At 47.1% G+C, this 13,903-nt stretch overlaps 1 protein-coding gene across 10 annotated transcripts in view; it reads right to left on the bottom strand.

Annotated features, from left to right (window-relative positions):
- Positions 1 to 13,903, bottom strand: part of ZRANB3 (zinc finger RANBP2-type containing 3) — an 894,936-nt gene that overhangs the window by 216,611 nt on the left and 664,422 nt on the right. For all 10 annotated transcript variants that reach the window (XM_063933768.1, XM_063933769.1, XM_063933776.1 and 7 more), the window contains one exon: positions 9,210 to 9,329. In XM_063933768.1, the coding sequence (XP_063789838.1) occupies positions 9,210 to 9,329 (120 nt within the window). The remainder of the gene's footprint in view (positions 1 to 9,209; positions 9,330 to 13,903) is intronic.

Below are 13,903 nucleotides of genomic sequence, written 5' to 3'. Positions count from 1 at the left end.
AAATCCCCAGAGGCTCTGACTCCGCAACACAGCACCTGGGTTGTCGACCTGGAAGCCCTGAGATGGCTAATGTAATAGATAGAGTGGGTGATATCGCGGAGGGTAATGTCTGGACGCTGAATCAATGTAAAATGAGACAGTGCTGTGCAGTGCAGTGTCACTGACACTGCACAGCACTCACCTTTTACATTGATTCGGCGAGTCAGTCAGTTCTGCCAGCCAGTCACTATTGTTAGCACCAGTGTCCCAACGCGCTGCATTACCGGGAAGTAGAAGCACTAAATAAACTACAGCTCCCAGCAGCCCTTAGCGCCGAAGCATTCCGGCGCCAAGGGCTGCTGGGAGCTGTAGTTTATTGAGTGCATCTTCTTCCCTGTAATGCGGCGCGTTGGAACACCAGTGCTAACTATAGTGACTGGCTGCTTGGCTGCTGTGCGAGTCTCCGGGAGAGCCACTGCCAAAGGGAGGATAGCAGCTTAGCTGCTTCCAGGAGAAGCAGGAGAAGCTTACCCGCCCCTCCTGCACTTGTAGTACCTCCAGGCCCCATCCACGGCACCCCTGCACACACCCCTCCACCAACCGCGGTGGCTCCGGACCGCCTCCCCCACTGGCAGCACCCCTGCATCCGCCCCTCCCCCACCCGTGACACCCCCGCAACCGCTCCTTCCCCACCAGCGTTGGCTCCGGACCCCCTCCACCACCCACCTGCGTCACCACCACACCAGCCCCACCCGCGGCACCACCGCAACCGCCCCTCCCCCATCTGCGCCTCCCCTGCACCCAACACTCCCCCAACCACAGCACCAACTAGGTGATTCATCAGGCCCTGCGTGCGCTGTTCACACCGTTGCAAGGGGCTACGACCCCTTAACCATCGCAAGCCCTTTGTCCATGCAATATTTAACCACACAATTATGATAGGAGGTAAAACTCCATATAATACAAATATTGCATGCCACAAGGGCGTGCAGGGGTTAAGGGGGCGCAGCCCCTTACGACGATATGAAGAGCACCCATAGGGCACGATGATTCACCTAGTATATGTATATACAGTCCGTTCAGGTCGGGCACCGGAGCAAAGTGCTATTTACAGTTTATGGGAGTGCCGAACACGTTCCTTTCTCTCTCTCTCTCTCTATATATATATATATATATATATATATATATATATATATATATATATATATATATATATATATATATATATATATAGTTATTTACACAAAGAGGACATATTTTAGTAAAAATATCACATCAAAATCCTGTGCTTGCCTCTGTGTGGGTTGAACCAGTATTCCTAAAAACAGAGACCACCTGTACATTACTCACCAGTTGCACTGAACTGAGTGGTGTCAGCCTTTTCCTAGACTGAACCATTTTGCCATCATGGGTTCGGCCCACAAAAGGCTACCCCACCCTGCCCCTATACACAGCCGAGTCATCCACTTTGTGGGCTGAACCCACAGAAGACCAAATGGTTCAACCAACAAAATGGATACCCCCTTTGTGATACATAGGAACGGTACAATAACCAAATAATTATCAGCAATAGAATAATAAGATTTTACTTACCGATAAATCTATTTCTCGTAGTCCGTAGTGGATGCTGGGACTCCGTAAGGACCATGGGGAACAGCGGCTCCGCAGGAGACAGGGCACAAAATAAAAGCTTAAGGATCAGGTGGTGTGCACTGGCTCCTCCCCCTATGACCCTCCTCCAAGCCTCAGTTAGGATACTGTGCCCGGACGAGCGTACATAATAAGGAAGGATATTGAATCCCGGGTAAGACTCATACCAGCCACACCAATCACACCGTACAACTTGTGATCTGAACCCAGTTAACAGTATGATAAACGCAAAGGAGCCTCTGAAAAGATGGCTCACAACAATAATAACCCGAATTTTTGTAACAATAACTATATACAAGTATTGCAGACAATCCGCACTAGGGATGGGCGCCCAGCATCCACTACGGACTACGAGAAATAGATTTATCGGTAAGTAAAATCTTATTTTCTCTGACGTCCTAGTGGATGCTGGGACTCCGTAAGGACCATGGGGATTATACCAAAGCTCCCAAACGGGCGGGAGAGTGCGGATGACTCTGCAGCACCGAATGAGAGAACTCCAGGTCCTCCTCAGCCAGGGTATCAAATTTGTAGAATTTAGCAAACGTGTTTGCCCCTGACCAAGTAGCTGCTCGGCAAAGTTGTAAAGCCGAGACCCCTCGGGCAGCCGCCCAAGATGAGCCCACTTTCCTTGTGGAATGGGCTTTTACTGATTTTGGCTGTGGCAATCCTGCCACAGAATGTGCAAGCTGAATTGTACTACAAATCCAACGAGCAATCGTCTGCTTAGAAGCAGGAGCACCCAGCTTGTTGGGTGCATACAGGATAAACAGCGAGTCAGATTTTCTGACTCCAGCCGTCCTGGAAACATATATTTTCAAGGCCCTGACAACGTCAAGCAACTTAGAGTCCTCTAAGTCCCTGGTAGCCGCAGGTACCACAATAGGTTGGTTCATGTGAAATGCAGAAACCACCTTAGGTAGAAATTGAGGACGAGTCCTCAATTCCGCCCTGTCAGAATGAAAAATTAAGTAAGGGCTTTTATATGATAAAGCCGCTAATTCTGACACACGCCTGGCTGAAGCCAAGGCTAACAGCATCGATACCTTCCATGTGAGATATTTTAAGTCCACAGTGGAAAGTGGTTCAAACCAATGTGACTTTAGAAAACTCAACACCACATTGAGATCCCAAGGTGCCACTGGAGGCACAAAAGGAGGCTGTATGTGCAGCACCCCTTTTACAAATGTCTGAACTTCAGGTACTGAAGCCAGTTCTTTCTGGAAGAAAATCGACAGGGCCGAAATTTAAACCTTAATGGACCCTAATTTTAGGCCCATAGACAGTCCTGTTTGCAGGAAATGAAGGAAACGACCCAGTTGAAATTCCTCTGTAGGGGCCTTCTTGGCCTCACACCACGCAACATATTTACGCCAAATGCGGTGATAATGTTTTGCGGTTACGTCCTTCCTGGCTTTGACCAGAGTAGGGATGACTTCTTCTGGAATGCCTTTTTCCCTCAGGATCCGGCGTTCAACCGCCATGCCGTCAAACGCAGCCGCGGTAAGTCTTGGAACAGACAAGGCCCCTGCAGTAGCAGGTCCTTTCTTAGAGGTAGAGGCCACGGTTCGTCCGTGAGCATCTCTTGAAGTTCCGGGTACCAAGTCCTTCTTGGCCAATCCGGAACCACGAGTATAGTTCTTACTCCTCTCCTTCTTATGATTCTCAGTACTTTTGGTATGAGAGGCAGAGGAGGGAACACATACACTGACTGGTACACCCACGGCGTTACCAGAGCGTCCACTGCTATTGCCTGAGGGTCCCTTGACCTGGCGCAATATCTGTCCAGTTTTTTGTTTAGACGTGACGCCATCATGTCCACCTTTGGTTTTTCCCAACGGTTTACAATCAGGTGGAAGACTTCTGGGTGAAGTCCCCACTCTCCCGGGTGAAGGTCGTGTCTGCTGAGGAAGTCTGCTTCCCAGTTGTCCACTCCCGGAATGAACACTGCTGACAGTGCTATCACATGATTTTCCGCCCAGCGAAGAATCCTTGCAGCTTCTGCCATTGCCCTCCTGCTTCTCGTGCCGCCCTGTCTGTTTACGTGGGCGACTGACGTGATGTTGTCCGATTGGATCAACACCGCCTGACCCTGAAGCAGAGGTTTTGTTTGACTTAGGGCATTGTAAATGGCCCTTAGTTCCAGAATGTTTATATGAAGAGATGTTTCCATGCTTGACCACAAGCCCTGGAAATTCCTTCCCTGTGTGACCGCTCCCCAGCCTCTCAGGCTGGCATCCGTGGTTACCAGGATCCAATCCTGAATGCCAAATCTGCGGCCCTCTAGTAGATGAGCACTCTGCAGCCACCACAGGAGAGACACCCTTGTCCTTGGCGACAGGGTTATCCGCTGATGCATCTGCAGATGCGATCCGGACCATTTGTCCAGTAGATCCCACTGAAACGTTCTTGCATGGAATCTTCCGAATGGAATCGCTTCGTAAGAAGCCACCATTTTTCCCAGGACCCTCGTGCACTGATGCACTGAGACCTGGCCTGGTTTTAGGAGGTTCCTGACTAGCTCGGATAACTCCCTGGCCTTCTCCTCCGGGAGAAACACCTTCTTCTGGACTGTGTCCAGAATCATTCCTAGGAACAGTAGACGTGTCGTTGGAATCAGCTGCGATTTTGGAATATTTAGAATCCACCCGTGCTGACGTAACACTACTTGAGATAGTGCTACTCCGACTTCTAACTGTTCCCTGGATCTTGCCCTTATCAGGAGATAGTCCAAGTAAGGGATAATTAAAATGCCTTTTCTTCGTAGAAGAATCATCATTTCGGCCATTACCTTGGTAAAGACCCGAGGTGCCGTGGACAATCCAAACGGCAGCGTCTGAAACTGATAATGACAGTTTTGTACTACAAACCTGAGGTACCCTTGGTGAGAAGGGTATATTGGGACGTGGAGATAAGCATCTTTGATGTCCAGAGACACCATATAGTCCCCTTCTTCCAGGTTCGCTATCACTGCTCTGAGTGACTCCATCTTGAATTTGAACCTTTTTATGTAAGTGTTCAAGGATTTCAGATTTAAAATTGGTCTCACCGAGCCGTCCGGCTTCGGTACCACAAACAGCGTGGAATAATACCCCTTTCCTTGTTGCAGGAGGGGTACCTTGATTATCACCTGCTGGGAATACAGCTTGTGAATGGCTTCCAAAACTGCCTCCCTGTCGGAGGGAGACTTTGGTAAAGCAGACTTCAGGAACCGACGAGGGGGAAACGCCTCGAATTCCAGTTTGTACCCCTGCGATACTACCTGTAGAATCCAGGGATCCACTTGCGAGTGAGCCCACTGCGCGTTGAAATTCTTGAGACGGGCCCCCACCATATCTGAGACTGCTTGTAAAGCCCCAGCGTCATGCTGAAGACTTGGCAGAAGCAGGGGAGGGCTTCTGCTCCTGGGAAGCGGCTGCATGGTGCAGTCTTTTTCCTCTTCCTCTGCCCCGGGGCAGAAAGGAGTGGCCTTTTGCTCGCTTGTACTTATGGGAACGAAAGGACTGAGTTTGAAAAGACGGTGTCTTTTTCTGCTGATGTGAAGTGACCTGGGGTAAAAAGGTGGATTTTCCAGCCGTTGCCGTGGCCACCAGGTCCGATAGACCAGCCCCAAATAACTCCTCCCCTTTATACGGCAATACTTCCATGTGCCGTTTGGAATCCGCATCCCCTGACCACTGTCGCGTCCATAACGCTCTTCTGGCAGAGATGGACATAGCACTTACTCTTGATGCCAGGGTGCAAATATCCCTCTGTGCATCACGCATATATAGTAATGCATCCTTTAAATGTTCTATAGTTAACAAAATATTGTCCCTATCCAGGGTATCAATATTCTCAGTCAGGGAATCCGACCATGCGACTCCAGCACTGCACATCCAGGCTGAGGCGATTGCTGGTCGCAGTATAACACCAGTATGTGTGTATATACTTTTTAGGATATTTTCCAGCCTTCTATCAGCTGGTTCTTTGAGGGTGGCCGTATCAGGAGACGGTAACGCTACTTGTTTAGATAAACGTGTGAGCGCCTTATCTACCCTAGGAGGTGTTTCCCAACGCGCCCTAACCTCTGGCGGGAAGGGATATAATGCTAATAATTTTTTAGAAATTAGCTGTTTTTTATCGGGGGAAACCCACGCTTTATCACACACCTCATTTATTTCCTCTGACTCAGGAAAAACTATTGGTAGTTTTTTCACACCCCACATAATACCCTTCTTTGTGGTACTTGTAGTGTCAGAAAGGTTCAATGCCTCTTTCATTGCCGTGATCATGTAACGTGTGGCCCTACTGGACATTACGTTTGTCTCGTCACCGTCGACACTAGACTCAGTATCTGTGTCAGGGTCTGTGTCGACCCACTGAGGTAACGGGCGTTTTAGCGCCCCTGACGGTGTCTGAGACGCCTGGACAGGCACTAATTGATTTGCCGGCTGTCTCATGTCGTCAACAGTTTTTTGCAAATTGCTGACATTATCACTTAATTGTTTAAATACAATCATCCAGTCAGGTGTCGACTCCCTAGGGGGTGACATCACCAACACAGGCAACTGCTCCGCCTCCACATCATTTTCCTCCTCATACATGTCGACACACGCGTACCGACACACAGCACACACACCGGGAATGCTCTGATAGAGGACAGGACCCCACTTAGCCCTTTGGAGAGACAGAGGGAGAGTCTGCCAGCACACACCCAGCGCTATATATATATATACAGGGATAACCTTATATAAGTGTTATTCCCTTATAGCTGCTGTTATTATCGTTATTTGCTGCCAAAAATGCCCCCCCTTCTCTTTTTTACCCTGATTCTGAAGCAGGACTGCAGGGGAGAGTCAGGGAGCCGTCCTTCCAGCGGAGCTGTGAGGGAAAATGGCGCTTGTGTGCTGAGGAGATAGGCTCCGCCCCTTCACGACGTCCTTATCTCCCGCTTTTTTGTGTAAAAATGGCAGGGGTTAAAATACATCCATATAGCCCAGGAGCTATATGTGATGTATTCTTTTTGCCACCTAAGGTATATACTGTTATATTGCGTCTCAGGGCGCTCCCCCCCAGCGCCCTGCACCCTCAGTGACCGGAGTGTGAAGTGTGCTGAGAGCAATGGCGCACAGCTGCGGTGCTGTGCGCTACCTTAGTCTGAAGACAGGATGTCTTCTGCCGCCGATTTCACCGGACCTCTTCGTCTCTTCTGGCTCTGTAAGGGGGACGGCGGCGCGGCACCGGTGACCCATCCAGGCTGAACCTGTGATCGTCCCTCTGGAGCTAATGTCCAGTAGCCTAAGAAACCCGATCCACTCTGCACTCAGGTGAGTCCGTTTCTTCTCCCCTTAGTCCCACGATGCAGTGAGCCTGTTGCCAGCAGGACTCACTGAAAATAAAAAAAAACCTAAACTAAACTTTTATTCTAAGCAGCTCAGGAGAGCCACCTAGATTGCACCCTTCTCGGCCGGGCACAAAAATCTAACTGAGGCTTGGAGGAGGGTCATAGGGGGAGGAGCCAGTGCACACCACATGATCCTTAAGCTTTTATTTTGTGCCCTGTCTCCTGCGGAGCCGCTGTTCCCCATGGTCCTTACGGAGTCCCAGCATCCACTAGGACGTCAGAGAAAAACTCTTTTTTGTTTTTATAACCTTTAACCCCTTTCCGGCTTGAATCTGCAAGGGACCTCCAAATCTGCTTTGCAGCTTGATAAATAGTGTTGACCAGTGGTGGGATTCAGCCAGTTCGCACTGTTTTCGCAGAAGCGAAGTGGGTGCGGACGTCATGACGCTATGCGCACGCAGTGCACGGACCTCACCCTGCCACCTCCCACAACGCCGCCTGCCCCTCCGGTCATTGCCGCCTGCCACCAGCCTTGTACAGCTGCTTATAGCGGACCCGCGCGACGCTAATACATGCTGTTGCAGGCCGCGCCACCGCCGGCACTGCACTGTCTGTGACTCTCCCTGTTGTCCAGTAAGTACAATCATCATCCTCCTCGCAGCGCGCGCCCGCCCCTGGCTGTTCTGTTATGTGCTGCGCCAGAGAGGAGGAGCAGTGCTGCTCTTCATAGTTCCTGTGTGACTGACTGATGACTGTCTGTGACATACTTACCTACTCTCCCAGAAGCTGCGGGAGGCTCCCGTTTTTTGGGTTAGCCCCCCGCACCCCCGGAAGAGTGGGCAGGTCTCCCGCATCCTGCTCGCACCCTAGTGAAGCGAGCAGGATGGAGAGATAACCTCCCGCATTCGCGGGTCCGTCGGGTGGAGAAGGGGTTAAAATGACGTAAATCGTGTCATTTTAGCAACACCCCTTCCCGCGGACCCGCGAATCGCGGCATTTCCTGATGCGGGGCTTAGTAATGTCACAGTCCGGCCCCGCCCCCCGAAGACACCTGCAGCGTCTCCTTTCCGAGCTTCTCCCGGAGAGGAGAAATACAATGTAGGTAAGTATGGTCTGTGACCACCTAGACCTAGTCATAAATTATGCTGTAATATGAGTAAAAACACACTTACTAAACAGCAGCAGCCTCGGCCATGTAATATTCTGGGCCTGAGCTGAGGGCAACAAGCAAACAATATTGTATAAAGTGCAGCAGCAGCTGCAGGACCCTCATGTTGCAGACTTAAGTTAAGGGTGTAGTTTGGAATTGTAATGTGTCAGGTGTTATTTAATATTTTAAAACTCTTTCTTATAACATAATCTAGTTTTGTGTATCTCTTTTATTCTTCTTATTTGAGTATTAAATTCATGAATTATTAAACTATCCTTTCGGTTTATCTTTTAGTATACTTAAAATGGCCGTTAGGACACAGGGGGTAATTCCAAGTTGATCGCAGCAGGAATTTTGTTAGCAGTTGGGCAAAACCATGTGCACTGGAGGGGGGGCAGATATAACATGTGCAGAAAGAGTTAGATTTGGGTGGGTTATTTTATTTCTGTACAGGGTAAATACTGGCTGCTTTATTTTTACACTGCAAATTAGATTGCAGATTGAACACACCACAACCAAATCTAAAGGGCCCTACACACTGGCCGATCCGCCGCCGAGCTGCCCGACGGCGGATACGGTCGCCGAGCGACCCGGCGGCGGGGGGGGCAGTGACGGGGGGAGTGAAGTTTCTTCACTGCCCCCGTCACCCGGCTGCATTGAAGGGCAGGCAAATATGGACAAGATCGTCCATATTGGCCTGCATGTACAGCCGACGGGGAACCAGCGATGAACGAGCGCGGGGCCGCGCATCGTTCATCGCTGGAGCCTCCACACTGAAAGATATGAACGAGTTCTCGTTCATTTATGAACGAGATCGTTCATATCTTTCAAACAAATCGGCATGTGTGTAGGGCCTATAACTCTCTCTGCACATGTTAAATCTGCCTCCCCTGCAGTGCACATGGTTTTGCCCAACTGCTAACATAATTCCTGCTGCGATCAACTTGGAATTACCTCCACAGAACCAGTTGTTAATTTATTTGAATCTCACCACTGGTGTTGACACTGAAACACTGTTACACTTTTATGTAGGACAGACTCATCTTCAACTTATATACACATGCCCACCTGTATGGAGCTATCGCTTAACTTACTGTACTGTACCTTGCTTTCAATGGCAGCCTCTGTACATGCCTGTAGCATAGAAAGGTGGTGTGCGAACACCAAGAACTTCAGCTTGTCATTTTCTAACATCATTTTAATGTAGTCTTTCACAGCTCCAGCCTGAGAAAAACAAGTATTTATCATTCTGACACTTTACAATAAAACTGAGAGAAGCTGACTGCTCAAGAAAAAACTTGGACCAGAAATTACAATCAGGTGCTAAAACTTGAGTGCTGCAGTTTCTTACAAGTTTGACTAGTTTCTGTAATTAAAACACAAACTTGATATATATATATATATATATATATATATATATATATATATATTCAGACGCCATCCTACACATCAAACGGGTGCAAGAAAAAAAACGGGTGTTGTATATCATGGTATGATATCCTCTGATATTTTCAAAGTTTGGTTTAGTTCTTAGTAACCAGCTAAAATACAGACACTAAGATAATCTAACTAGTTGATGTATAAGTTAATAAACCATCTCACTCTCTGCCTGCGTCTCCCTTGCAGGTACTGTACGTAACTAATACACAGCAGCGCATGATTTGTGTGGGGAAGCAACACAGCAAGGCAGGAAGCGTCCGACTGCACAGCAGGAGACGAGCAGTCACATTGCCGTACATAAACAAAAACATGCTACTTAAAAACAACAACTTTGTGTCCACAAGTAAATAATTCAAATACTGTGTTTAGCTGTGATGCATACAAAACACAAGCAAATAATAAAATAGTACAACCTAGTGAAGCCTAAATAAAAAAGGATGGTCTTTTTCTTCATTTGATTGCATTGGTAAAGGAAAATTAATATAATTCTATTTTGTTCAGTCTGTTTTTAGGTATATATGTCCTCATATACGCCAGTGTAATACAGGTATCAATGGTGTCATGGATTTTAATTAGTAATGAATAATTTACTGCTTACCACTGTAACCCACACAACCCTGGAGACGGCCTAAGCTGTAAATTGATGGGATAAGCTATTATTGTGCATTAACCCCTTTTCTGCTTGTTAACAGGCATGTGCAGCAATGTACAGCAAAAGCACTGCATTCCCCTGCGGCTGCTAAGAGGTTAAGGCTGCAGTCTATGAGAATCTCCATGAAGGAGATAGGATGAACAAATGCATTAATAAAATATTCAGTATAATGCGCTCATTAAACCGCGTACTTGAAATATACCATACTTCAGCCGCTGTCCCTTCTCTAACTCTTCAGACTATTTATGAATTCTGCCTGTTCCTAATGATAATTTTATCTGGCAATAACAATGTGCCACTTATAAATAATACAGAACAGTAAAAAAAAAAAAGTACACAAAAAAAAATTGGTGTTTTCATCAATTATTCATGTTGTTAAAGTCTATAAGATGAGCATTTGAAACAATCAAATAACAGTTTAGGGAGAATTTCACATGAACTGGGTCACGTCGGCCAATTGGGATTCATGCTCAACACGGCTCTTATAAGAGAAATGTTTATATAACGTTCTCATTTACATATCTTTTTTAAGAATGATTTCATTGATGGTAAAAGGCTTTAATATGATAACACAGTGTCACGCTCTTAGAGTCTCACCGCTCTGCCCTTTAAAGAGGTGACATTTGTCTGATCCTATATTCATTAATTCATTGTGATATGTAATCTTAAAAATATCAACTTCCTGCAAATCAGCTACACATCTGAATTTTGTATGGCCGCACAAACTATGTGCCGCAGAAAATCTTTTTCTTTTAAATGTATAGTTATTATTGTTACATATTAGCCATAGAGTGTAAGTGTATATTATTTTGAATGGGGGTACTCTGAAGTAAAGCTATTTCTATATGAACTTCTGTAGTCTAATGCATGAAGAAGTGAGCCAGTGGAGAAGTTGCCCATGACAACCAATCAGTGTTGAGGTAACATTTATAAAGTGTATTGTATTAAATTATACGTAGCTGCTCATTGGTTGCCATGGGCAACTTCTCCACAGGCTCCCTTCTCCGCACTTTTCCCTGCTTTATGAATAAGCCCCAAGGTAATGTATGTTATAGAAACCTCATGACTTAACTTTGTGAACATTTTATGTATCCTTTTAGTAAATCTGATTCTGGTATAGTTTGAAAGCTTCTACAATACTTCTACCAACAGATGTTCACATTATAAAAATAATTCCACTGTTCAACTGACACTTTTACGTTTAACAAAATCCAAATACAGACTTTGCCTAGTCCCTCAGTGATGTTATTCGTTCCTAGTATTATGCCAAGCTAAATGATTACTGATAAAATGCTTTCCTGCACTAGAGGTTATTTCTGAAGCACAAACCAAGCGAAGTACTACACAAAAGAAAAAGATTTTGCCTCGCAGTGTGCCTAGATTTACAGAGCGACCAGATTGCCACCAGAGCATGGGAATTGCTGAGCAATATGTGGAGGAGCCATAGTTGGCATAGGCAGGGTAAGGGCAATTCTTGTGCAGTAGCTGCATGCCTAGTTTGGCAGAGCAGTACTGAAAATAGATTTCAATTTGCAGAGCAAATGACTGAAATGAATTACTGTGTATATGGGTATATCCAAGGCAGAAACACTTTATAGATCTTGTACCAGGTATGGATCACCGGATCTACATAACAAAGGTCTACAGTCATTAGGTCAATAGGGTCAAAAAGTCAACAAATGAAATAGTTGACATAACAAAAAATAGGATTTTGGTACTTACCGATAAATCCTTTTCTCCTAGTCCGTAGAGGATGCTGGGGACTCCAAAAGGACCATGGGGTATAGACGGGATCCGCAGGAGCTTGGGCACACTGAAAAGACTTAAACTGGGTGTGAACTGGCTCCTCCCTCTATGCCCCTCCTCCAGACCTCAGTTATAGGAACTGTGCCCAGGAGAGACGGACATTTCGAGGAAAGGATCTTTGTGTAAACTGAGGGCTACAAACATACCAGCCCACACCACAAACATACCGTACAACCGGAGGAACAGTAAACCAGATAACAGTATGAATTAACAACAGCAACAAGCTGAAAACCAGAAATACACAACCCGTGTATAAACCAAGTTAACCATCAAGAATACATTGCCAGTAACAGTCCGCACTGGGATGGGCGCCCAGCATCCTCTACGGACTAGGAGAAAAGGATTTATCGGTAAGTACCAAAATCCTATTTTCTCTTACGTCCTAGAGGATGCTGGGGACTCCAAAAGGACCATGGGGTTTATACCAAAGCACCAGATCGGGCGGGAGAGTGCGGACGACTCTGCAGCACCGACTGAGCAAACGCAAGGTCCTCATCAGCCAGGGTATCAAACTTATAGAACTTATCAAAAGTGTTTGCACCTGACCAGGTGGCCGCTCGGCAAAGCTGTAAAGCCGGGAAGCCTCGGGCAGCCGCCCAAGACGAGCCCACTTTTCTGGTAGCATGGGCTTTTACTGACTTCGGCACGGGTAGCCCGGCCGAAGAATGAGCCTGCTGAATCGTACTACAAATCCAGCGTGCAATAGTCTGTTTTGAAGCTGGATGACCAATCTTGTTAGAAGCATACAGGACAAACAGCGCCTCAGTTTTCCTGGCAACAGCCGTTCTGGTGACGTAGATCTTCAAAGCTCTCACTACATCCAGAGACTTTGGAACCGCCACAGCATCCGTAGCCACCGGCACCACAATAGGTTGATTAATGTGAAACGAAGACACCACCTTCGGCAAAAATTGTTGACGAGTCCGCAATTCTGCCCTATCTGAATGAAAAATCAAGTACGGGCTCTTATGAGATAAGGCCGCCAACTCAGACACCCGCCTGGCAGACGCCAGCGCCAACAGCATAACCACCTTTCAAGTGAGAAACTTCAACTCAACCTTACGCAAAGGTTCAAACCAGGAAGACATGAGAAACTGTAAGACCACCTCAAGATCCCATGGAGCCACAAACGGAGGATTGATATGCATTACTCCTTTCACAAAAGTCTGAACCTCTGGGAGGACAGCTAATTCCTTTTGAAAGAAAATAGACAAAGCCGAAATCTGCACTTTGATGGAGCCTAATTTCAGGCCTGCATCTACACCTGACTGCAAAAAGCGGAGAAAACGACCCAAGTGAAAATCTTCCGCAGGAGCAATTTTAGTCTCACACCACGAAACATACTTTCTCCAAATACGGTGATAATGTTTTGCCGTAACCTCCTTCCTAGCCTTAATGAGAGTGGGAATGACCTCCCCGGGAATACCCTTATGAGCTAAGATCTGGCGCTCAACTTCCATACCGTCAAACGCAGCCGCGGTAAGTCTGGAAACACGCATGGACCCTGCAACAACAGGTCCTCTCTTAGAGGAAGCGGCCAAGGATCTTCCACCAGTAACTGCTGAAGATCCGGGTACCAGGCCCTTCATGGCCAATCTGGGACGACGAGAATCGCCTGAACCCTTGCTCGTCGAATGATCCCCAGTACCTTTGGAATGAGAGGAATTGGAGGGAACACATACACCGACTGGAACACCCACGGAGACACCAGGGCGTCCACTGCACTGGCTTGGGGGTTCCTTGACCTGGAACAATACCTCGGGAGCTTCTTGTTGAGACGAGACGCCATCATGTAGATCAACGGAATTCCCCAACGCTTTGTCACCTCTGCAAATACCTCTTGGTGAAGAGCCCACTCTCCCGGATGGAGATCGTGTCTGCTGAGGAAATCTGCTTCCCA

The sequence above is a fragment of the Pseudophryne corroboree genome, chromosome 7 (assembly GCF_028390025.1).
Source record: "Pseudophryne corroboree isolate aPseCor3 chromosome 7, aPseCor3.hap2, whole genome shotgun sequence".
NCBI lineage: Eukaryota > Metazoa > Chordata > Amphibia > Anura > Myobatrachidae > Pseudophryne > Pseudophryne corroboree.
The sequence above is the reverse complement of the archived record's forward strand: the minus strand, read 5'-3'. Positions and strand labels throughout refer to the sequence as shown.